Genomic DNA, 26,664 nt, shown 5'->3' with positions numbered 1-26,664 from the left:
ATGTTCCCTATGTATCTTGTTATGTTTCATAATTCATTTCATGTTTCATTTCAGTGAAATTTTCCAAGTGAGATTAGGTAGAATTCAATTTATATTGCTCTGCCTCTGGAAAAATTTCATGTGCAGTGTCACTCTTCTATTGAAAAGGATTCATGCGACCATGCCCTTTTCACTCTCTTCAGCAATCTTTCCATTCCGCGTCACCTTAAGCCAAAATTGCTACGCTTTCCGCCTACCTTGCCTCACGGAATAATCTGTTCCTTCATATTCGATTTTCTGTTCTTTGCTAAGCACCAGTCCCATATGCATCCCAGAAGCTCGGTCATTCATAAAATTGTTTACAAAATCCCTTTTCACTTACTAGCCTAAGGTAAATATTGCATATTAAGTCATCTCAGACCATTTTGCTTATCCATCCACTGAGCGTGACTCGGAGAAAGCCCTCTCCTGTTCTGGTAGGGCTAGCTACCAGACTGAGCGTGGTTTGTGGTTACCCTAATTTTTGCCTTCCTTCAACCTAAGGCAGATTTAGGTGCTAACATCAGGGACAAATTCCCTCCTTGGGGAAGCCTTCTTCACCCTAAGGAGACCCTACTTGCCCTTGGAAGAATTTAATTTGCACAAGGAAAAATCTTACTTTTAATGTGAAACCCTCATCTACACAAAAGTACAAGTCTGCCTGGGCAAGGAAATTCCACCTCATCAACCACATATAAATAGACCACATGTCACATCACTTGGAGGCATCTCATCACCTATTCATTCATCTTCTATTGTTCGACTACATCTGAAAATTGCAGGTCCGAGCTCACACAAGTGAAGACGAGAGAGAGGAATCTGTTGACTGTGTTGACTTTCTGTTTTGAGCCTTTGACCAGTGTTGACTTTTGGTGTTTGGACTTGGTTTGACTTTCATTGACTTATTTTTTTGGATCTGTTTGGAGGGCTGAGATGACTGACACCCTGACCAAGATTTTCTGAGCTATTTTACCAGCGTTGACTGCAGAAATTCAGATAGGGTTTCTGCAGGTCAATGTTTGACTTTAACCAGATCTTATGGGCAGAATTTTGGGACTGTTTTGACCGACTTTGACTGAAGGAAGAAGGCTGCATCTTTTGACTATTTGACCAAATCTTTTGGAGCAAAATCGACTGTTGACCGGGTTTGCATTGACTGCTGTTGACTTTGACCAGAAATTGCAGGTTTGACTTTTGGTCTTATCTTTGATTGGATATTGGATGGTTGGTTTGGATATTCAAGGCTTTGACCTTTTGACTTGTTATTGATGTACTTGGACTATGTATCTCTCTGATGAACATTTCATGACAATCTAATAGAAGAATTTGGAAAGGGCTTTCCCCCTTGTGAAGCTTTGACCAAACTACTGTGTCTCTATTGTTCTTGGTTGTCTTCTATTGTGCATTTGGTCTACTGTGTTATCTACAATTGCTTACCATCATTGGAAAATTGAATTTATTGGATTAAATGATTGCTATTGAAAGAAGAAATTGATGAAGTGATTGTTAGAGCATAGAACACTGGAAAACTAACTCAGTTGATCCATACAGTACACCTCTGCAGCATGCCCATAAAGTTTTACAGATCCATACAGTACCATACAGCCATGCATACGGACAGCAGGCAGTACATGCATACAAAAGGGCAACACAGCAACTGCTTCCGTTTTTTTCAATTTTTTGTGCACATCATAACTCTCTTCGTCAGGCTGTACACCTCAGGTTGGGGTGAATTTATCAACCGTACATCTGCCAGGTTTTAGCAGTGGCATAGGTTGCTTTGTAAGCTTCGATTAGTTGAATGATAAGCTGGTTTGAAGGAAAAAATTATGTGAATGTGTGTAATATATTTGCAGTTCTGCTAATTACTGTTTGTAGCTTTTTGTGGTTGTTGCAATATTCAGAAATTAATCTCTGAATTATTTATTTAACAGACTATTAGGACAACAGTCACCTAGCGTTGAAAACAATTACAGGCATCCAACAAAATTTCCATAAAAGAGATAAATAATATTATCGTATTTCTGATAACTATTATGAACCTGATTTCAAGTTTTAAAAACATGTCACTAACTTCAACTTTCTACAGCTATAAAAGAAATGCAGCAAGCAGTGTAAATTAAAATACCACAATGATGCCAATGAATGATATCCCAATAGTTCAAAATACATGTTTTAATCCTCTGATAGGGATATGCTGCAAATGAATTTATTTGATTGTGAAAACAATCATATGCCAGTTTTGTGATTGTTAGAAGTCTGGTTCCTAAAGGCTATTTAATAGTCAAATTTGTATCTATTCCCCAGAGCAGGAATATTTTCCTTACAAAATTATATAGAGATTATATTGATTAGTGAATAAGAGCAAATAAAGCAAAATTTTCACATTATGCATATATGTTAAATTTTCATGTTGTAAAGATGTTAAATGGACTATTTTATTCTTCCCACTGTAAGGAAGAATATGCTCATAACATAATCAACTGAACTCATACATCAATCAAGCAGACATCAGAATCACTAAAAGCCAGTATTGGACTAGAAAGTCATGAAATGAATGGACAAATTTATCTAATTTACCACAATAATATGAGTCGCATCAATGCCATAGGAGTTGCTTGTACTTTGGCTTTGCTGTCTTGCATCTGTATGAGAATGTTGACTTCCTGAGCCAATCAATTTTCTCAATAGAACACCATTTGTACAGAACATCAAAGATGAATGCTTTCCACCTTTTGACTCCAGTCTTATCTGTATAGGAAATGTACAAGAAACCATATGTCATGCCCACCTATCTATGTGGATATGACATCCAGCCATCTATTTACATTGACATATTCTTTAAGGCAAACTATTTTCTTTATAAGGCCAAAAACTATGTTTGTTATAAATCCATCTGTTACAAATGTAAATAATCAATAATTAAATAGTGGACAGTGATTAGTATACTGACGAGGTATGCCTGAAAAATGTATAAATAATGTACCATGAAATATGTTACATAAATGGTGCCAGGGAGAAAGAGAGGACAAAAATTGAGAATTTTGATCTAAGAAGTCACAACTAATTGAACTACAGACTACTTACCCTGACAATATATACAGTGAATTGTATTTAAAAGAATTGAATGCTTGTTAACGTTTCAAACAACTGAAATGTCCACTGCAATATAAGCTGCTACGAATTTTTAATCATAACTAGAAACAACATAACTATAGTGCCATCATTATCCTGACAGTTAAATTCATAAACCAACTCTATCTGGTAATAAACATAGCGATAATAACTCCAAATTGGTCAAACTTGCATACCACTTTGCAAAGCCAGATCAATATAAACAGAAACTGAATATAAATACTTGTGGAAAGATACAGTAAATCATCAAGGAAAGCAAATTCCAAGCAAAATCATATCAGGTCCAATTACAAATCAACCCTTAGGTACTTCATACCTGTAGAATTGAACAAAAACAAGCTTCTAGAAAAAGAAGTGAAATTACACAAAGCACAACCAAGATAATATGTGCAGGACAGAACAAAATTATGAAAGTCTCATAATTGATACATTTTTAAAAACGCTCTACAAGAGAACAATAAAAACAAATAATAACTTGATCATTTAAATGCAACTTTAGATATTTTAGCATTATACACAGCCAAAATAAGATATAAATGGGGGTCAAGAGCTCACAAATCAGTTTCTTGCACAATTATTCAATTTACACATCAAGACCACTGGAAGGAGCAAGGAAATGTGGTCGGTAACGCATAAAAATGGAAAAATGAAGATGAGAGTATGTCAGGGAAAAAAAACCAGCCGAGTTAGTAATTAATGCAATCTTTTCGAACTTTACTTATCAAGCATTAATTCATATTCCAGCATTGAAACATACATTACAACATAAACATATATGTTTGCTTTTGGGGTTACTCCAAAAGTGTTTTTGCTTGCATAAAAGAGCTCTAGGCCTTCTAGTCCCTTGGGGATGCTTGATCGACATGACAGATCAGTGTGACTGGATGCTTGACCTTGGATAGAGTGCTAGCATAGTGCATTTACCTAGGAGATCATCATCTTATGTGGCATGATGATTAACCCACTGGGTGTGTTGAGAAATTTAGGGCATCAATAGATAGGTGATTTCTCTACTTATGATAATTGCTTGTGATAGTCTTTTTACTTCTTGATTATGATCTTTTCTTCCTGAGTTATTATTGTCTTCTTTTCATCAAGACAATTACCAATTCATGAGCAATAAAGAGACAAGAGACACAGTGTATAGGCTTTTAGCCAAGGCCAAAACCTCTCACTCTTTGAGAGGAAAACCCAAACAAATTCTTCTTATAAAACCTTCAATTGACGAATACCAAGACCATGAAAAAGACCCTTGACACTAGAGCCCTTCCAAGACCAAGTCACAAGTCTCCTTGTTATGCAACCAGCTCAACATTGCTCTTCCTCCTCCTCTTCTCAGCTTCCTTCAGAATTTTCGGCCTCTTCTTGTAGGCCTGCAATACCTTTTCTTGACAACAAAAACCCTAGATCTGTTTTGGCTTCTCAAATAGTCTCCTCCTTGAGAGAGACTCTTCTCTTTCTAACTCTGCTTCCTTTAGCGAAGACTTCACTCAAACAAGATCACCTTTGTGACTGCAATCTTTCAACCTCCTTCTTGACAACTTTGGATTTGCAACTTTTGCACGTGTGAGAGTAAATTTAGACCAAAACAATCCACCAACGATGTCACTCTCTTCGCTATCCTTCCTTCTTCCTTCACTACCTTTAATCGTTCTTCTAAGATGATTTGCGCACTTGAGATAGATACTATATTCACCGAATTGATGTGCTCCAAATGAGGTTGAGCACTGCTATACAATGTTTTAAAACTCCGACTCCGACTCCGACTCCAACTCGGCCAAGGGTCAACTCCGACTCGGTATCGACTAGGCCGGCTTGATTTCAATGCCTCAGTTGTTGTGAAAAATACATTAAATATTTATTTTTTATAAAAACACATAATTTTAAAGATTTTCATTCATGTTTCCGAACACACAACATTAGAATATAGATAGAAGACAACATATGATCAAAGTAGGCTCATGAATATATCCATTATATCAAAATGGCACCCAATGCATTGTCCAATACATACACGATGATGATATAGAGATCAAAACAAAAACACATAACCAAGGAGGTTATAAATGGCCTCTACAACAAAAGTTTGTGACCAGTATTACTAGCTACTGCTAGAGTTGCCAACATCATCTGGCTCAGTGTTACTTGGGAGCGGGAGTGAAAGTGGGGAGCGAGAGCGAAAACGAGAGCGGGAGCGACAATTTCAGAAGCTCCTAGTTTGGAAGCAAATCCCGGAGGAGTTCGACAACCAATGTCACTAACAGCAAGGTACATAGAGGGATTGGTGCTCTTGATTAAATACGAGTTCCATACCCTAATACATGACAAAATTCAATGGAAACATTGCAATCCTCCAATCCTGAAATCCTGAAAAACTGATAAGTCTACTGGATTTTGAATGAAATCTAAAATTCTACTTTCTCCATATGAAATCCAATGAGGCCGGAACCACTCTCAAACATCTCGAGTCATTTCATGGTAATTTTAAAAATTTAAGTAAAAGGATGAAAATGAAGATTAATGAGAATGTCACTTTTACTTTAAGAATTTAACATTACCATCAAATTTGAATAGCATATCAATACTAGGAGAGGGGAATGGACCCCAAATAGCACTTAACCAATTTAGAAAACACCTTGGAGTCCCCAATTCCAAATTTAATGACTCGGCCGAGTAGATGTGGAAACGGCCAGGTTGACCGAGTCATCACTGACTCGGCCAAGTCATGCAATAACTCGGTCGAGTCAGTCATGACTCAGCTTCCTGAACTGGTTTTTCTGCGGGGTCATAAAATTCTTCATGACTTGGATCAACTCGGCCGTTTCGGATTCGATTCGGCCGAATTTTAAAACAGTCTTGCTGTATATAGCCATTTGTCCATGATAGTTAGGCCGACATGATCGCTTGGAGTAGGCCGACTTCATCTTCTAGATTTATCCTTTCATTGTAGGCCGACTTGAGTGAGGGCTAGTGACAAGGTCTTGGAGGGTGACTTACAAAGACAAATATGACTCTTTACAATGTGTAACATGCCTTCATTACATGACAATGACTCTTTAGACTTTTATGCCTAGATGACAATATCCCTAAGGGCTCTCAATGGGAGCCTTAACTAAAAATAAAATCTCTTGCTCATGAAACTGATGATAAAAGCATTATAATAATTTTATTTTTCTTCTTTACATCTATTACATAAAATAACAATTACATGTCATTATGAAGACCGAACCTAGTTACACTTTTCAACACTCCCTCTTAACTAAAGAGGTATACATAATGGTACTTGGTCATTCTCAATCTAAAGAATTTCTCATAGGAAGAATCGGATTGGTAACTCATCTATATAGCATCATATCAACTAGCATTGTCACATAGTTGGAAAACAGCTCCATCTCTCCATAAGATCTGAGCTCAATGTTGGCTAGACCAATGATTTATAGACACTCTCATCGTTGTCTCTCTCGAAACATACCCTACCTGGGTTGTCAGGGTGTGTTCCACCAGGTCTATTCTTATCTTGGATTCGCAGTCCTCAAAGAATATCGGTCCTCTATGACTACTCTTATCTTGGATGCCCTATCTCATCCTCAAAGAGCATCAGATGCCAAATGTTTACCCAATCCTCCATTCTGTCTTCCCAAGTGAAGACCAAAATGATGTGTCTATCTCTCCCTCTCAATTAGGGAGGACATATCTATTCCAATAAAGGAATGTACTCATTCCTACAAAAGGAGTGTACCTAAGCTCCCTCTTGACTTAGGAATTTCCAAGTTTCTTCCAAGTAAGAAACTCGTTTCTAGGCTCCCTCTTAATTAGGGACCTGCAGCAGCTCCTAAAGTGGAGATAACCAGCTGCTTGAAGAGCTCCTTCCTTCGATGTCATGAATTTCTTCTTCGTTATGGAGTCTTCATCTTTTGGGACTCTACATAGGGCATAGACCATCCATCACTTTCGTTCATGAGTCAATCTTGTCATCATTCCTTTTATCAGAAAGTGATCCACCAGTCTACATTTGGCCTTGCTTCATGTTATGCTTCCTTTTTCGTACTATCTTCTTCGGAAGGATCTTACATCCTTCTACATGGTCCTCTGTAAAGACATCCACAGTTCTTCCTTTGGCAAATCTGCATAAACCCATCCAGAAACTTGTTCAAAAATAAGAAATGAACACTTAAATCATATTTACCTTTGTGATGGTCTTTCATCATGACATCTTCTTGTAGGCATCAGTACCCTGCATACATGATGACACATCTCCTAAAGATATGTATTGTCAAGGGTCTCCATCTTTTCTAGACTTCCATCAGAGTCTTCATATCTCTCTAGGAGATATCATAGTCAAATTTTCTTGGTCTTTCGGATGTTGATTGCCTTTACTATTGTTGCATATTCCACGATCTCTTCCTTCCTTTATTCACACATTTCATTCCCAGGAGCTTCCAATCAGAATTCCTCAATTGTAGTCAACCACCTCATACTTCATATGAGGCAATATTATGTTGATTTCATCTAGTGAATATGTGACCCATGCATTCCTGCATCCCTTTGAGGGAGGAGATCCTTCCTTTGATCATGCTTCTTAGATAGAGCAGTGATCCATGTTACTTGCAACCATATGACATGACTTCCATAATATCAAATGTAAGCATACATACCTCATCTTTCCTTTGGGTCATTCAGACTTCTTGCAACAGCTTCCTTTGAATTAAGGAGCTTCATTCCCTTGATTTGCTTCATTGTTATGTCATCATATCATCATGAATTCCACAAGTTTGGAATTCTTGATGAAACACTTGCTTCCCCTCATGATCATGAATTCCACAAGTTTGGAATTCTTGTTGAAACGCTTGCTTCCCCTCATGATCAGTGAACCTTTCAATGAAGATTCCATTAGAGAATCTTGAGGATATTGCATATCCTATCCTGCAGATGTTACCTTTTGACTGATGTATGATGAGCCTTGTCCTAGATGACTTCTTTCTTTTTCCATAAGTAACACTTAAGCTTGCAATGAGGTTTCCAAGAGCTATATCCTTCATAGTTGACTGCCATAGATTTTTATTCTAGACATCCTTCATGTTACCTATGTCACGAGCTCTTACTTCTAATCCTTCTACCATGATGCCATTTTCTAATATGATGCATCCTATCTCATTCACAATGCTTACTGTCTCGATAGTTATAATTTACACAACAAAAAAGTATTGTTAGTGAAGGAGGTTATCTCAGTCATAGTAGAGATCTCTCACTTCCTCCTTCTTAGGCTTCTTCGTCTCAGGTTCTTCCATTTCTTCGGTAATATGGGCTTCTTCCTTATTTCTCTTGTTATTGTCCCTTTTAAGTTTAGGACAATCTCTTCTATAGTGCCCATATTCTTGACATCCATAGCACTAAACCTTAGCCATGTTCTTCTTTTTCTTCTGAGGACCAAATTTACCAAACTTTCCTTTTCTTTTTGTCATAGCAACATATGCTTGATTTTGCTCATTTGATCCTACATCAGTTTTTGCCTTCAATCTAGTTTCTTCGATCTTGCACAATGACCATAGATCTTGGAAAGGAGTGGCTTCTTTCTTCCCATAAATACTTGAAGTGAAGTTGCCCCATTCCTCTTGTAGTGCATTTAATACTACAGTGGTCATTTCTCTGTCATACATTATTTCACCCAGATATTGAAGTTGATCTCTTATTTCTGAAATCCTCATGAAATATGAGGTTGTCCCTTCTTCCTTTAAAATCTTCAATTTGTAGAGTTCTTGCCTTAGAGAGATAACTTCTCCTACAATACTTACAGAAAACAACTCTACCAATTTGTCATATATATCTTTTGATGTGTCTAATATTGATACATATGGGATGAGGGAGTCTTTGACGAATTCTATGAGAATCCTCTAGACCCTCACTTCCCTTTTCATGTGTTTAGCAAGTGCTTGAGTATCTTCTTTGGGAGGTTGGGTTATTGACCCCTTGATGTGATCAACGACTTCATTCTCAATAAGGTTTAGCTTTGTTCTTTTCTTCCATGCAAGAAAATTTGAAGCCCCAACTAATTTGTTGCTCTCCTTGCAAAAGGGCATTTTGATAGATTTATATGAAGTCATATACTTACTTGAGTAGATGTTGCTTTCTCCACTTGATTCCTCCTTTAACTTGATAGTAATATAGATAATAGAAGACTACTTCTTGATAGATTATTTTCTACAAGAGTAATCCTTGATCTCTTTGAGAGAGAGATCACTTTGATGGAGTTTTTCAAAGGTTAAAATTTTGCTTTAATGAGAGAGATCTTGCTTCACAAACCCTTTTGAAGATGATAACAATGTTCTTCGATCTAGCCTTCCTTAGTCTTTGAAAAAGCTTCTGCTCCTTTGATGATGGATGAGTGATGATCCAGGAAAAGATTCTAGGGTTTTGGTCTTTTTTTCTGCTTCCTCCTTGATGATAATTCCAAAACTTTTGCTTTGGTATTCTTCGACTCGCTTTGATCCCTTTCTTGAAACTCAATCTGTGTGTGTCTCCTTGATTAGATTCCCCTCCTCGAATTTATCACCTTAGCTCTGGTACCATGTTGAGAAATCTAGGGCATCAATAGATAGGTGATTACTCTACTTATGATAATTGCTTGTGATAGTCTTTTTACTTTTTGATTACCATGTTGAGAAATCTGGGGCATCAATAGATAGGTGATTACTCTACTTATGATAATTGCTTGTGATAGTCTTTTTACTTCTTGATTATGATCTTATCTTCTTGAGTTATTATTGTGTTCTTTTCATCAAGACAATTACCAATTCATGAACAATAAAGAGACAAGAGACACAGTGTATAGGCTTTCAACCAAGGCCAAAACCTCTCACTCTTTGAGAGAAAAACCCAAACAAATTCTTCTTATATAACCTTCAATTGACGAATACCAAGACCATGACAAAGACCCTTGACACTAGAGCCCTTCCACGACCAAGTCACAAGTCTCCTCTTCACCCTTAGATCAATGTTGCTCTTCCTCCTCCTCTTCTCGGCTTCCTTCACAATTTTCGGCCTCATCTTGAAGGTCTGCAATACCTTTTCTTGACAACAGAAACCCTAGATCTATTTTGGCTTCTCAAACAGTCTCCTCCTTGAGAGAGACTCTTCTCTTTCTAACTCGACTTCCTTTAGCAAGGACTTCACTCAAACAAGATCACCCTTTTGTGACTGCAATCTTACAACCTCCTTGACAACTTCGGACTTGCAACTTTCGCACGTCTAAGAATAAATTTAGACCAGAACAATCCACCAACGTTGTCATTTCCTTCGCTATCCTTCCTTCTTCCTTCATTGCCTTTAAGGGTCCTTCTAAGATGATTTGCACACTTGAGATAAAGACTTGCTTCACCGAATTGATGTGCTCCAAATGAGGCCGAGCACTGCTATATATAGCCATTTTTCAGTGATAGTTATGCCGACATGATCCCTTGGAGTAGGCCGACTTCATCTTCTAGATTTATCCTTTCATTGAGCCATCTTGAGTGAGGGCTAGTGACAAGATCTTGGAGGGTGACTACAAAGACAAATATAACTCTTTACAGTGTGTAACATGCCTTCATTACATGACAATGACTCTTTAGACTTTTATGACTAGATGACAACATCCCTGAGAGCTCTCAATGGGAGCCTTACATAAAAATAAAATCTCTTGCTCATGAAACCCATGATGCAAGCATTATCATAATTTTATTTTTCTTCTTTACATCTATTACATAAAATCACAATTACATGTCATTATGAAGACCGAACCTAGTTACACTTTTCAACGGGGTGCACACAATGGGGTACTTGGTTGCTTGATTATGAGAGGTACCTACCTTGGAGGATGAGCACTAGGCACTAGGAGAAAGGCACTTAGACCTAAGAGCATGGAACCATATGACATACACCTAGGAGGTTCGATACTTGACTTCATGACACTAGGGTTCAGAAGCATACTTCATGGAGAATAGTTACGAACATGGACACACATTGCACATGTTCAAGAGCACTAAACACAAGAGGACATGTGGCACACAACTAATGTAGAAGCACCTTGCATGAGGACACTTCGCAAACAAACCACTACGTAGCAGGAGCAATGGGCTAATACCTTGTGTGTGCACCAATTTGGATATGGGGTGTTGAGCGCAAAGTAGCATCATGCTTTCATTGTGCACCACCTTAGGATTAGATAAAATCCTAGTGTGCCAATTGTCATCCTCGTATTGCAAAGTGCTCCATGTCGAATTGATTATTGGCTTAGGTCTATGGTTAACTATGTGGACATGTTCTATACTTATGTTGGCCTCCCTCACCAATTCTATATAAAGGGAGGAGAAGCACTTTGTCATTACTTTGTCATTATTCTATCTCCATGATTGTGTTGGAGAAGTCTTGTGGGTAGCAAGACCTAGGGTTTGCAAAGTAAATTCTAAAGGAAACATCAAGATGAATGGTAGTGCTAGAGATAATCTTGGGTCTTAGTATTTGTAAGATGCAAGAGAAGACCTGAGGTTTGTGTGATGTGAACCACAAAGCAAAAACTTGGAGCATGCGAAAAGTAGAGGAGTTTCAGAGTTTGGTGTGTTGCTTATAGCTTGAATAAGACTAGGAGCTTACATTAATGTATTCTTGATATTCCAATGTAACATTGTCTAGAGCTCTTGGTGCTTGTGTGATGCAAGAGAAGAAGACCTAGTGCTTTGTGGGATTCAAATCCTAGGATGGACAAGAAGCAAATTTGAAGGGAGTTTATGATACCTTTGTTCGTGAACATGTCATGAGTCTTTTTACTTGTGTTGATGCAAGGGAAGATGGCACTAGGGTTGAAGTCTTGAAGTGCTAGGGTTAAGTTCTTGTTAGAGAAAGACCTAGAATTTGTGGCAAGAAAACCCTAGAGTAGATTTGGAGCCCTTTACTTGGCGAGCTTGTGTGATGAAAGTTTGGAGAAAGATCAAGGGTGAACTTGTCGGTGTTGATGTTATCTTAGTGTTGAGCCTTTGTAGTAGCTTGATGTGATACCTTGCAAAGCCATATTTCTTGGTTAAGGTTTCTTGTTGATGGTGGATGCTCTGGCTAGGGTTTGGATGACTAAAGACTCCTAGTTTGTGATAAGCTTGAAAGGAAATTATTGTACCAACTTGTCATCAGCCATCGGTGTGTACTTGTAAGTTCATTTGTAGTATATATGAAGTGTACTTGCAGATCTGATTTGGCTGATTAAAAACTCCTAACTTGTGATAAGCTTGAAGTGCAAATCTTGTACCAAGTTCTAATAAAAAAATCAGTGTGTAGTATATATGAAGTGTACTTGCAGATCTGATTTTCAGCTTACATTCTCATGGTGATTGAGTAGTATCTAAAATTGGTTGTGTTTCTGATTCAAGTTATTTAGCATATTACAGTGAGCAGATTCTGTTGAGTGATTTGGGAAGTAAATAGATTATAGAAGGTAAGAGGGCAGATTTGCGGATTGTGCCCTTAAGGCTGGAAATCTAGTTCCCTTGAAGTGTATTGGTTATGGTGTTCAGATTCTTGAGATGCCTTATTATGTGGTTGGACAGAAGTGAAATATATGCTTCTGCAGTTTATACTTTAGATTCAGCCATAAGGCTAAAAACTCACAGGAAATAGATCCAAGAAACCTCAAGTAAATGAGGTGAAATTTCTGAATTTACACGAATTTTCGAAATCCCCACATGGTATCACCACTGATTGGACTGAGATTGCCCCCATGTTGATTCGAAGGCCAGATATATCAGTTGTTGAACCTGCAGCAGCCTGTTAGTTGGTGAACCTTAGTCTTCTTCAGATGAGCCCTTGCACATGTTAAGGGTTTGATGGGCTTAACCCATGGAGGACTTCTATTGGGTGTGATGCCAAAGACGATGTCTAATAGGTCACTAATTTATTTTAGTGGATGTTGGTAAATAGAGTGGATAAATGAAAATCTAGTAATAGGCATGGTTTAACTATTTGATTGTTCTTTGATATTTAGAGCCTAGAAGGGGCTGATTCATTCTGCAATAGATTGATGATTATTGGTTGATATGTTTTAGTGGAATTGTGACTCAATGTTCACAAGAATGGCGACCTAGTTCAGTTTTAGTGATTGTTACATATTAGAGCTAACTTCTAGCATTATCGGTTAAGGATAGTATTAGTTGCACATCTTGTACATTCTAATTGTTGAGATATTGATCACTGATGTGATAGCTGGTGTGATTCTAAGCTATTAGTAAATATTAGTAGGTCATAGTGTGCATGCACCCAACTGAACTTATATTTACGCCAAAAATTAGAAAATTCCTTATTAAAGCTTTAAGCTAACACATCCAACCTAAGTCACATGGTTCAGGTTCGAGTTTGAATTCTTTAATGAGGTCCGGATAAGTTCTCCATTAGGTTCATCTATATACATTTTCTACACATATTCATATATTAGCTTTAAAATGAAATATAGCATAAAATAGTAAGATATCAACATCAATAAACATAAAAAATGTTATCACGACCTTGGAAACTGTAAGGATAGCTTACAAGCATGAGTTGTGACACGGTTATAACTAGATATCATTTTGGGATTCAACTGCATTAAGTCATTCACATATAAGAGGCCCAATGGTCTATCAAACCTTTCCAAAAATTGTTCATTCAAAGAGGACCAATGGTCTATCAAGATTCAAGGCCCTTCAAAAGATATACTTTAAATCCACTGGGTTTCTTTGAGGGGGCCCAATGATTTATTGAGGACTTTTTAAAGGTGTTCTTTTGAAGATGCCAAATCGTCTGTTGCAACCTTTCCAAAGATGATCCCTCGAAGGATAACAATATACCAATCGAGAACTTTCGACAGATGATCCCTTTGAAGATGTACATTCAAAGAAACCCAATGGCTTCACCATCAAGTGAACCTTTCGAAATAAGTTTGATCTTCCAAGGAGGCCAAAAGATTTCTCAAGGCCTTTTCAAATATGTTCTTTTGAAGATCCCCAATCGCTTATCGAGACCTTTTAAAAGATCATCCCTCGAAGGATCCCAATGGTTGAAACTTTCACAGTCAAGGTTGTTCTTTTGAAAGGGCCCCATTGCCCATTGCTTTGCAATTGGGGACATATTTCCAAAGTGGGTATTGTTGACTTTTCCTTGCCCTCTAGGTCTAGTATGTGCCCTAGCTAGGAACAAAACACACTACAAAAGCCCAATAGAAAAGTATTTGCAAAGCGAAAAATAATAGCAATGAAATCAATAATGTAAATAGATTTATATGGCCCAAAGCTTGTTTTATTAGTCCTTCAATAAACAATCATAAGGGCTCTCTGTTATGAAACCAGCTCAAGAAAAGATAGAAAAGATAGATCAACGCCTTAGAATTCAGCCTCTTCGAGGGGCAACCTCCTTTACATTACATAAATGAACAATTCTTGGATGATACAAATGACAAAACCTCCTTTCTATATATAGAAGTCTAAGGAGTCACAATATAATCCAGCCGACCTAACAATAATAATATAAAGCCACAAAAATAACAATAGAGGGATTCTATGGGGCACAGTAATAACAATATGGGGGCAATAAGGGCACAACAATATTAATAAGGGGTATAACTACAATAGTAATGGGGTAATCACTAGTATTATAGGGACCCAACATGCCCCTCTCCTTCAAAAAAGTGTTGTCCTCAACGCTTGAGTAGTTCTCGATACTTCTGCATAAAATTCTCATCCTCCCATATGGAATCTTCAGCGGATAAGTTCTTCCACTTGATAAGATACTCTGAAATTGATCGATTTCGTAGCTGTCGAGTTCTTGTTTCTGTGACTGCTTCCAGTTCCAATATAATTTTTCCTTCCTCGTCAAGTTCTGGCAATATTGTTTGAACTGGGAGCTTGTCGCCTATAACCTTCTTTAAACATGAAACATGGAAAACTGGGTGCAATCGAGAAGTTGCAGGAAGCTCCAATTTGTATGCCATAGTACTAATCTTTTGCAACACCTTGTACGGACCATAATACTTTGGTGATAATTTATTATCCTTCTTAGCTTGCTTGAGGGACATTTGCTTATATGGTTGTAGCCGTAGGAATACCCAATCACCGACGTCAAAACTTCTTTCACTGCGATGTTGATCTACCTGTTGTTTCATTCTATTATGTGCCAACACGAGGTTATCCTTTACGAGTTGGACTTGATGTTGATGTTCGATGTGATGTTCCACTGCCTGAACCTTAGAATTTTCTCTTAAATATGATGTGATGGATGGTGGTTGATACCCATAAAGTGCCATAAATGGGGTCATTTTTGTTGTTGTATGGAAGGAAGTGTTATACCACCATTCCGCCAAAGGCAACCATTTGACCCATTGTGTCTGTTTATCAGATACAAAGCAACGAAGATATCCTTCCAAACATTTGTTTACTATCTCAGTTTGCCCATCAGATTGAGGATGATAAGATGAGCTATGAGCTAACTGAGTGTTGGAAATAATACTGAGGGGGGGGGTGAATCAGTATTATCAGATCAATCAATCTTTTTCAATGCTCAAAAACATATACGCTACTTCAATTAAGTGAACCCGCGTGTACACGCTACTGTGTCTAATGAAACTCGCGTATATCCAGAGATCTTATAATTCAGTTAGCTTAATCTTCAGTAAATGCATCAGATCATTATTAAGCATATTAACAGTAAACAGGTGCAGTATAACAGAACAGATCATCACACAAAAGCCACACACATGAACACAAAGATATAAGGTGGAAACCCAATGTGGGTGAAAACCACCTGCTGCAAGTCATCTCAATCTTCTTCTTAATAAGAAAATCCTTTTACAATATTTGTACTGGTGCAGTCTTATACCAGTACGGGAGCTACAACCCCCTTTGCTCTTGTACTAGCCGATCCATTTACTAGTACGCAGGCTACTACCTGCTACAATGCTCCAAAGATCTCCTTTAGCTTTTGTACTAGCTTAGATACTAGTACGTAGGTGCTTGCCTACAATCTTCTCACCTCCAGGTACCACGTTTCATCAATTTTCAGACTGGATACACTGAAGCACAACACATAATCTGCAAGGCCACTTTTCATCCAATTTTCATACTGGACCCATAACTATCATTGAAGCTCAAAACAATCATCAAACTCTGAATCACTGAAACCCTGTTAACAACAGTCACCAGAACACAGAGCAGACACAGAACTCTGTAATAACCATCAGATCCATCTGCAACTTCAAATATCAAGCTTTACAATGTATACGCTACTTCGATGAATCAAACCCGCGTGTATACGCGCTTTTGCCAAAGACAACTCGCGTACAGATCTAAAAATAATTTCTCATAACTTGCAGCTGTACCAGACATCAGTGATACTCATAACATTTATAGAACAATACATGCGTCAGTATGTAGATCTAGAATAAGCATCATAAAAATAGTTCATTTCAAACCATTTGATCCCGATCTCTCCTTAGATCTAGTTCTCCATCAACCGGTGAGATCTCTCCTTAGCACAGATCAAGCAATGCATCATCAACCCATAACCCTGCATACTGGATCTAATGCTTCATCAGATATTCAAGACATTTCAGATACACTTGCCTAATGATTTCCTTCCCTTTATATAGCCTTAGGCCTTGTTCAATACCAAGAGCCAAAACCATAGAAATCCAATACCATCAACTTCAAAACTAGGGATCAACACGTCCGCCGAGATGCCAAGGTCCAAAACCATAGGCACAACTTCCAAGGAATAACCGCCATGGACCAAAGGTACTTTTCCACATACACGCGCTTTTGCTGAAGCCAACCAGCGTGTACACGCGACTTGGGCTTAACGAACCTGCGTGTATGAACTTTCTCTTCTTCTTATAGTCTGATCATCAATTCCTTGCTGCTGACCTTCTGTACTATGATTTGTCATCAGTGAGGTTTGCCATCAAGGACAACACTTATCTCATAATGCCAACAATCTCCCCCTTTGGACTTGATGGCAAAGCTAACTTGTCACACTTAGAACTATCATCTGATTCCTTTGAGCTGTCCTCCATCAATCACATCTGATATCTCTTCTGAAGATTCATCATCTAGTTATACATAAGTGAGATATTCTTCTATGAGAGGGTTGCCATCAAGTACAACACATGCATCATAATGCCAACACTGAGTACCAAGACAAGAAAATAATTCTGTCCAAAAATTTCCAGTGAAAATGGGATCTCTGTCACTTACAATAATCTTTGGGTTTCCATGTAGCTTTTGAATTGTTTCCATAAATGCATTAGAAACTGTACTGGCTTTAAATGGATGTGATAATGCACAAAAGTGTGCACACTTGGTAAGTCTGTCAACTACCACCATGATGACACTCTTTCCCTCAGACTTTGGTAAACCTGTGATAAAATCCATTGAAAACTCCTCCCAACGTTGGCTTGGAATGGATAAAGGTTGTAATAGACCTGGTGTCTTAATTGTTTCAACTTTATTTTGTTGGCAAACCAAACATTCCGCCACAAACTTTTGAATATCTGATTTAAGGCCATCCCAAAACAATTCCTTCTTAACCCTGTGGTAAGTTTTTAAAAATCCCGAGTGCCCTCCTAAAGGAGAAGTGTGCAATTCCATAAGAAACTTTTGTTTTAGCTGGGAATTCTTACAGAGGTATAAGCGATCTTTGTACCATAACGAATCATTTTGCCAGCTAAATGTATCAGACATACTGGAATCTTGTTGTAACTTTCGAATAAGTGCCCACACTTCTTCCTCATTCTTCCATTCCTCCCTTGCTTCGTTTATCCAATCTGGTTGGATAATAGAAAAGGCGCACAAAAATGCTTCCACATCCTCATCCTTTCTTGAGAGTGCATCTGCCACCACATTTTGCTTCCCTTTTTTGTAGATGATTTCAAAGTCATAACCCAACATCTTTGTGACCCACTTTTGTTGCTCTTCAGAGGATAATCTTTGTTCTAAAAAGTATTTAAGGCTATCATGATCCGTTTTTACCTTGAAGTGTCTTCCCATTAGGTAGGGTCGCCATTTCTTAAGTGCATGGAGTATTGCCAACATTTCCTTCTCATAAATAGCTTTGTGTAAAAACTTTCCCTTTATTGGGCGACTTTCAAAAGCAATGGGTCTTTCATCTTGCATTAAAAAAGCACCAATTCCATTTCCTGAAGCATCACATTCCACAATAAAGTTTTTTGTGAAGTCCGGTGTAGCTAAGACCGGTGCTTGGCACATTGCCTCTTTAAGATGTTCGAATGCCTTTATTGCTTCTGGGGTCCATGAAAATGCATCTTTCTTCAGTAATGTTGTTAGAGGTGCTGCTATTCTCCCATAATTCTTAACAAACTTGCGATAATACCTTGTCAACCCGAGAAATCCTCGCAGATGCTTTATGGATGTGGGAATTTTCCATTCCTTAATGGATTTAATTTTGCTAGGGTCTACCTTAACTCCTTCATGAGATACAATATGGCCCAGATATTCCACCTCTTGTACTCCAAAGAAACATTTGGATCTTTTTGCATATAACTGTTTCTCCTCCAATAGTTGTAACACCCTGTCAACATGTTCAACATGATCCTTCCAAGACTTACTGTAGATTAGTATATCATCAAAAAATACTAACACAAATTTTCTAAGGAATGGTTTGAAAATTGAATTCATCAAACCTTGAAATGTTGAAGGTGCATTGGTAAGGCCAAAAGGCATGACCAAAAATTCATAATGACCCTCATGAGTTCTAAATGCTGGTTTCGGAATGTCTTCAATCTTCATTCTGATTTGATGATATCCCGAATGAAGATCCAACTTGGTGAAGTAAATTGATCCATGCAATTCATCCAGTAATTCATCAATGACAGGAATGGGAAACTTATCTTTAATAGTGAGCTTGTTGAGCTCCCTATAATCCGGACACATGCACCATGATCCATCCTTCTTGTGCACCAATACAACTGGAGCAGAGAAAGAACTTTGACTTGGTTGAATTATACCAGCCTCTAGCATTTCTGCAACCATACGTTCAATTTCACTCTTTTGGGCATAGGGATATCTGTACGGCCTGATGTTTGGAGGAACACTTCCTGGAATCAGATGAATAGCATGATCATGATCACGAATAGGTGGGAGACATTTGGGAGTCTAAAATACCTTGGAATGATTGTCCAAGACTTTTTGGAGATCTGGAGAAATAGATGATTCCACTATGGACACATCTAGCGAACATAATTGTGCAATTACACCTCTTTGTTCCTTTTTTAGAAGCTTTGTCATACCGTTAGAGCTGATTATCTTTCCTGGTTTCCCTGCAATACCCCTTAATTCAACTTCCTTTCCTTCCACAGAAAATTTCATGAAAAGTTCTTGAAAATTAAAAGCTATTGTACCCAAGGATTGTAGCCATTGGACTCCTAGTACAACATCAGCACCTCCCATTGGAATGGAAAGCATTGGGCTAGTCAATACATATTCTCCCATGGATAGCTTGATATTATGGCACTTTCCCGAGCAATTTATTGTTCGTCCATTTGCAACCATCACTTGACACTCTGGTGCGCAATTCAATTCTCTTGCTACCTTACAATGAATAAAATTGTGGGTACTTCCTGAATCAATCAACACTATTACCTTTTTATTCTTGATTTGTCCTTCTATCTTGATGGTTTGAGGAGTGGTAATTCCTGCCAATGCATTACAAGATATGGTCGGATTCATTTCTTCTTTATCTAGGCTTTGTTCCTGGAGTATATCCTCTTCTTTTGACCTTTCTTGCTCCTTTTCTTCTTCCTCTTCACAATCTATGTAGAATAATTTCTTCTCAACACACTTATGACCTTTAGTGTATTTGCTATCACAACTGTAACAAAGCCCTTTTGCTCTTTTTTCTTCCAATTGTTGTGGTGTCAACCTTATAGGTTGTGGAAGACTAGCGTCAACAACACTTCCGTCTTTATAGTTGTGAGTGGTATGCTTCCTGGTTGCCATAATTTTGCTTTCCATTTTTCTTGCTAACTTGAATGCCTTCTCTAATGAATCAGGTTCCCAAAGGCGAACATCATGTTGGATATTATCCTTTAAAGACCCTATGAACACATCAATCCTATGCTCCTCTGGAATATCTTTTACCCTTATGTTCAATTTTTGGAACTCCTCAATGTGCTCCATTATTGAACCCTTTTGTTTGAGACTTATCAATTGGCTAAAAAAAGTGTTGCTTTTCGTATCCTCATAATGTGTTATCAATTCTTCCGTAAAAATTGCCCAAGTGATAAATTGTTTACGAGAGCAAAGCCATTGATACCATACAAACTGATTTGGTTCCAAATATAAAGTTGTCATACGTACCTTTTGTGTGTTTTGCACATTATTGAGATCGAAGAATTGCTCCATCTGTAATATCCATGTGACGGGATCCCTGCCATCAAACTTCCTCATATCGATTTTTGGAATATGGTAAGTCTTCGATCCAACATTAGAGTCTATGGAATCATGATTAACATTTCTTTTGTTGTCATCATGAGTTTCCTTTAGTACCCTTTCACCCTTAGTGACCATTTCTTGTAGCAACTTATTCATATTTATCTTCAATTCTTCCATCTTATCATCCATGCCATCAATTTTAGCGTCCATGCCATTCACCTTAGCTTCCATGCCATCCATCTTAGCTTCTACGCCTTTCTTTAAACAATCCATCTTAGCTTCTACACCCTTCTTTAAACCATCCATCTTAGCTTCTACATCTTTCCTTAAACCATCCATCTTAGACTCTGTTGTTTTTTGTGCAAGTGACACTTGTTGCACTTGTTCTTGTAATTTTGATATATCATATACCATTTCTTCTTCTACTTCATGAGTCATGCTAGAGCTTTTCCCTAGTGAGAAAGTTATGACGATTTTCCCCAGGTCATCTGTTTTGAATGTAATTCTGGAGTCTGCAAAAAGACCAACTTCCTCATATCATATCTCCGCAAATATCGCGCGAAAAGCTCTGAAATTCGGACCCAAGGTTCAGCGCAATTTCTTCTCAAATGGGTTTTTTTTGCGACTTCTAAAACGTCACAGAAAAAAAGTTATAGCAAAAATGCCACGATGACCTGTTTGGAGCAGCGAAACCCTAGAATCCAAAGCTCTGATACCAAATGTTATGAAACCAGCTCAAGAAAAGATAGAAAACATAGATCAACGCCTTAGAATTCAGCCTCTTCGAGGGGGCAACCTCCTTTACATTACATAAATGAACAATTCTTGGATGATACAAATGACAAAACCTCCTTTCTATATATAGGAGTCTAAGGAGTCACAATATAATCCAGCCGACCTAACAATAATAATATAAAGCCACAAAAATAACAATAGAAGGATTCTATGGGGCACAATAATAACAATATGGGGGCAATAAGGGCACAACAATATTAATAAGGGGTATAACTACAATAGTAATGGGGTAATCACTAGTATTATAGGGACCCAACACTCTCATACCAAGGATCATGGCCCTTCATAAAACCCTGATACTAGCAAACATAGTATACAATTAGAGATTGAGACCTATTCCATCATATCTACAATCTGCCCAACAAAATACAGGGACAAGTCTTGACTTCTTGAAGGGAGTCCTTCGTCCTCTGTTCTTTTAGTCCTGCACACTGCTCTTCTAGTTGTAATTTGCCCCTGAAATCCACAGGGAATGGCTCCTTTCTTCCTTTGTTCAACCAGTTGCTCACAGTAGGGTTTGTCCTTCAACCAACTATATATATCAACTTTAAATCACTTGTTGTTAGGTTCTTCCTTTGACCTAACAGACTTCCTTCATCAACCCTATTCAATCAACCTTCATTCATTGTCTGTTACAAGAACCTTCTCCTAGCTCAACCAACCCTCAAGGCTTGTTGTCACAAACTCGGCTAGTCTTTCCTCCCACAACGCTCCTAGCTATACCTATTTTCTTGCAGTTTTGAGGATCCAAGCCTCCATGTCTAGCCCACAGCCTTTTTCTATTAGCTCCTAATATGTTGCGGTCAACCCTAGCCAAGGTTCCTAAACCATAGTCCAACCTTGCCCTTCTAGCATAGGCATAAACAGTCTTGTAGATTTGACTTCAAATCAACTCCTCGGACCCTACTTATGCCTTGGCCTTGGTCTGAACCACCTCGGACCTCTATTGTTGTCTCTCTATTTGTCTTAGCATATTGCCTGATGTCTTTCAGCCCTCTTCTAGGGTTGTGGCCTCTACCTTGCTCAGAATGTAAGATACCCCCTCTAAGTGTATCTCAAAATACCCACTAAAATTTCTGAGTTTGTTTGAGTTTTTCACTGAGGTATTTCATCAAATAATTTGCATGCATATGGCACTAATAGGCGCTAACCACAGCAATATAATTACTTCTTCTCCTTTGGTAATAACCCAAAAATATAACAGCTATAGATGGTTATCATCATAACTAATAACAAGATAGGTTTAGCCTTTGAATCTAGTACATACAGTTCAGAAATGTGTCCCCCATATACAGCAGCCATACTCAACTCCAATAAATAGGGAACGGAACTTTCAAAGAGTGAACTTGGCCCACTGAACAAAGGTTATTTTAGCAACAAACTCTGCTAGCAAAAGATAGTATTTAGCCCCTTCAAATCATTGATCTCAACCCTAGTAATTGACTCAGACTCGGCTAGCAAACAAGAGATGGTAAACTTGTTGATTTGGGGTAGCATCGGATGTGCTCTAGCCACGAAAATTGGTGGAGAGGCTTAAGGCACTTGAGATCTCCAATACCCAGAAAGGGTTTGGGCAGATTCTAAACAATTTGGGAGATATTAAAATAATTAATATTTTTAATGGAGTCCCTAAGTCTAAACTTAGGGAAAATAAAATATTAATGTGAATTAATATAAAATTGTGTTAGCATGGCCCAAAAGTCATGGATCAAGCCATATCTAATCTTAGTTGTTGATTAGGGACTTTATCTTGGTCGTTGATTTGTCAACGAGAAAAGCATAAAAGGAGGCTTGAGGGTCACTTGGAGGACACACTAAGTTGATCAAGATTTCGATTTCCTGGGGCAGAGTTTGCTAAGGAAATCGAAAGAGTGATCAGAGTTGCAGCTGAGGGGCAGTGAATACAGAAGCAGAGAGGCAGAGATAGCACCGAGAGGATCAGCGTAGTAGCTGGATAGAGGGACGCAGAACTAGCCAAGTGTTCACGCAGAGCCAGCCGGGCTCACGCAGAGGCAGCCAGGAGTTGCGCAGTGGCTCAGAGGACAAGCGTGAGTGACACAGAGGGCCAGAGGACTGATGCAGTGCCTCCAGAGGCTGACGCAAGCCAAGACAAGGTGACGGTGGGCTAACATTGGGCCAGAGAGAGCTGACGCAGTCCCTAGAGGCTAACACTGGGGTTTCATGGGGCAAATTGGAGCTGTGGAGCTGCCGGAGTGTTTATCTGGGGTTTTAGCCAAAATATCTGCTTCTGAGTAGAGAGGTACTACTGCCGAGATTTTTCTCTATTGGGTGAGTCGGATTTGGCACCCATATTGTATTCTGAAACTGCTTAATAAATCAAACCCTCAGATAGCTGCACCGGTTTGCCCGCATTGGGTTTTTCTGGGGACATTAGTCCAAAAACAATGGTGTCACTTGTGTGCTTGTTTCTGTTTCCTTCAGTTGATGATCTATAATGTGTTGAGCATGCACTTGTATTTATTTCCAGTATTTACATGGTAAATAACTTGTTAATTAACAGAACAAGTAGGTAGGAATAAATCAATAAAGTACATGAAGGGTTTCTAATAGTTGGACTTAGAAATTCCAACAAAACTCAGCCCAATATTCTTGTGAGAACAATGGTAACTCAACCAGCAAACAAGAAAACCCCTCAACCCCTTTAAATAATACCCTCGGCCTGATATTAAAGAGAAACTCGGCCTCTTAAAAGGTATAAGCTCTAACACCAATATGGCTCAAGACTCCGCCTATATAGAGAATATGAAATACCAAAAGTCAGAGTATAAAATCAAAAAATAACACCTTCAGACTTACGCCATTTCTGTCAATGTCTTCTTCGTCAACAATGAAGCGCAATGTTAGAATCTGAGTGATTTCGCTCCAATACTAGCTAGGGTGTATGGTTTCAACACCGAAACCAACAACTAGAATGAGGGTTTCCAAAATCCCTAATCTCCTCCTCAAGAGCTATCGAAAATCTATTTCTCATGTGATCAAATGCAGAAATGAAGAAAGAATCCTCATTTCCCCTTTTGATAACTCACTTGACCCTTTTGTCACTCTTTTAATTTTTATTTTAATAAAGTCACTTTAGTGGGTTTCCTCACTCATAATTTAAAAGTAACTTTTCGATAGCCTAGGACCCATGTCCCCTTTTCTCCACTTTAGCTTTTATAAAGTGCTCTCCTAGGTGAATTGTGTTCCCTTCATTCAATTTCCCTGTCCTAGCCTACAAGAACTTATTTAGGCTAGAAAAACCTACCCCTTATGTGTCCTAAGTGGATGAGGGCATTAGATTCTTTCTCGCAATAGATTGCTTCTCCACGAGCAACTTCAATCCAAGACGTTGGAGCACATGTTCTCCTTCCCATGTGGCATCTTTGATAAGTAAGTCATTTCATTTAACCAGGTACATTTTAATGGTTCTGCTCCTTAGCTTTGGTTCCCTTACCTCCAAAATTTATTCCGAAACAGAACAACAACAACAACAAAAAATCAATTACCCTTCTTCGTCCAATGGCAAAAGCTCAGTAGAGGTGATGATGCACTGCCCCAAGGCCTTCTTGAGGCATGAAACAAGGAAAACATTATGTAGAATGCACCCCTCTGGTAGCTCTAACTCATAGGCCACCTCTCCTACACGCCTCAAAATCTTGTAGGGTCCATTAAATCTGGGTTTCAATTTCTTTGTCCCCTTCATTTTAAGTGATGATTGCCAGTCAAGCTGCAAATGAAGATATACCAAGTTCACTACCTCAAAGCTATACTCCACCCCATGCATGTCCACATAAATCTTCTATTGATATTGAGCCATCTGCAAATTACCTTTGAGAAGTCACAGTATGTCCTAGCTCTCCTGAATCTGGTCCTTAGCTTTAAGTGCCCTACTATCTCATAACACCCGATCCACATACGTTCGTCTATCACATCCATACAAGGCTCTAAAGGGTGTTATAAGTGGTGTTATAACAACGCTCTCCTCAGTATAACACCTTTATCCAAGCTTTTTTTTGGCCTAACACATAGTTCTTAGATAGCCCTCCAACGATTTGTTGACTATCTCAGTCCACCCATCTGTGTCTGCGGGTGGTAACTAGTGCTCAGTGAAAACTCTATCCCAACCAACCTGAATAACTCCTAACAAAATCCTCTCATGAGTTTGTGGTCCTTGTCACTGACGATAGTCTTTGCCAATTCATGCAATCAGAATATCTCTCCGAAGAATAACTCTACTACCAGTGTTGTCTAGTATCGGGAAGGTAGGGTGAAGAAGTGTGCAAACTTTGTGAGCTTGTCAACCACCACATAAATGTAGTCCTTCCCCTACACCTGAGGTAACCTTGTGATAAAATTCATTGAAATGCTTTCCCATTTTTGCTCTGGAATGGGAAACAATTGAACTAACCCTACCAGATGAGTATGCTCTACCTTATTCTATTGGCAGATGTTGCACACCCTCCCAAATCTCAACACATCCATCTTATGGCCCTTCCACGTGAATCTTTCCTTGATCTACCTGTAAGTTTTCAAATACCCAAGGTGCCCTCTCAGTGATGAGTTGTGCATTTCCTGCATGATATTTTCCTAGAGTTGAGATTCCAACACTAGCTAGATTTTGTCTTTCTAATAGATGATGTCATCAATGACACAGTACATATCATCCTAGGTCTATCCATCTAGGATCTCACAAACAAACTTGTTCTTGGAGTACTCAACTAGCAAGGGAGATTTGCATTCAGTTTAAATCTCTATGAGAGAGAGTGGGTGGTATTCTGGAAAGGGTGTCAGCTACCACATTGTTCTTGCCCTTAACATACTCGATCTCAAAATCATATGCTTGAAGTTTACTGATCCACTTCTGTTGTGGCTCACTCAACTCTTTCTGCTCCATGAGGAACCTTAAGTTGTTATGATCTGTCTTCACCTTAAACTTGTTCCCCACCAAGTACTGTCTAAATTTGGCCAATGCATTCATGATGGCCAACAAATCCTCATCATATATTGAGTAATGCCACTCATATTCCTTGAGTTTGTCGATCTCAAAAGAAATGGGATGATTATTTTGCATCAACATGGCTCTTATCCCTATCCCTGAAGCATCACACTCAAGCACGAATAGTTGAGTGAAGTCTGGTAAAGCTAGCACAGGACATGAACTCATCACCTATTTCATCCTCTCAAAGATCGAATATGCCTCCTCTGTCCAAGTAAAAGCTCCTTTCTTAGTGAAGTTTGTAAGAGGTGCAGTCAGCTGTGAGAAACCCATAACAATTTTCCT

At 38.5% G+C, this 26,664-nt stretch overlaps 1 protein-coding gene across 2 annotated transcripts in view; it reads right to left on the bottom strand.

Moving 5' to 3' along the window:
- The window catches only part of LOC149237062 (DExH-box ATP-dependent RNA helicase DExH6-like), a 173,812-nt gene that overhangs the window by 38,226 nt on the left and 108,922 nt on the right, over positions 1–26,664 (bottom strand). For both annotated transcript variants that reach the window (XR_016246280.1, XM_089372581.1), the window contains exon 8: positions 2,599–2,769. Coding sequence is in view for 1 of the 2 variants with exons in the window: in XM_089372581.1 (XP_089228707.1) it covers positions 2,599–2,769 (171 nt within the window). In the remaining variant the exon portion in view is untranslated. The remainder of the gene's footprint in view (positions 1–2,598; positions 2,770–26,664) is intronic.

This window comes from Pinus tabuliformis, chromosome 8 (genome assembly GCF_031772625.1).
Source record: "Pinus tabuliformis cultivar Carrire ecotype Pingquan chromosome 8, CPIR1, whole genome shotgun sequence".
NCBI classification, from domain to species: domain Eukaryota; kingdom Viridiplantae; phylum Streptophyta; class Pinopsida; order Pinales; family Pinaceae; genus Pinus; species Pinus tabuliformis.
This window is presented reverse-complemented; position numbering and strand designations above follow the sequence as displayed.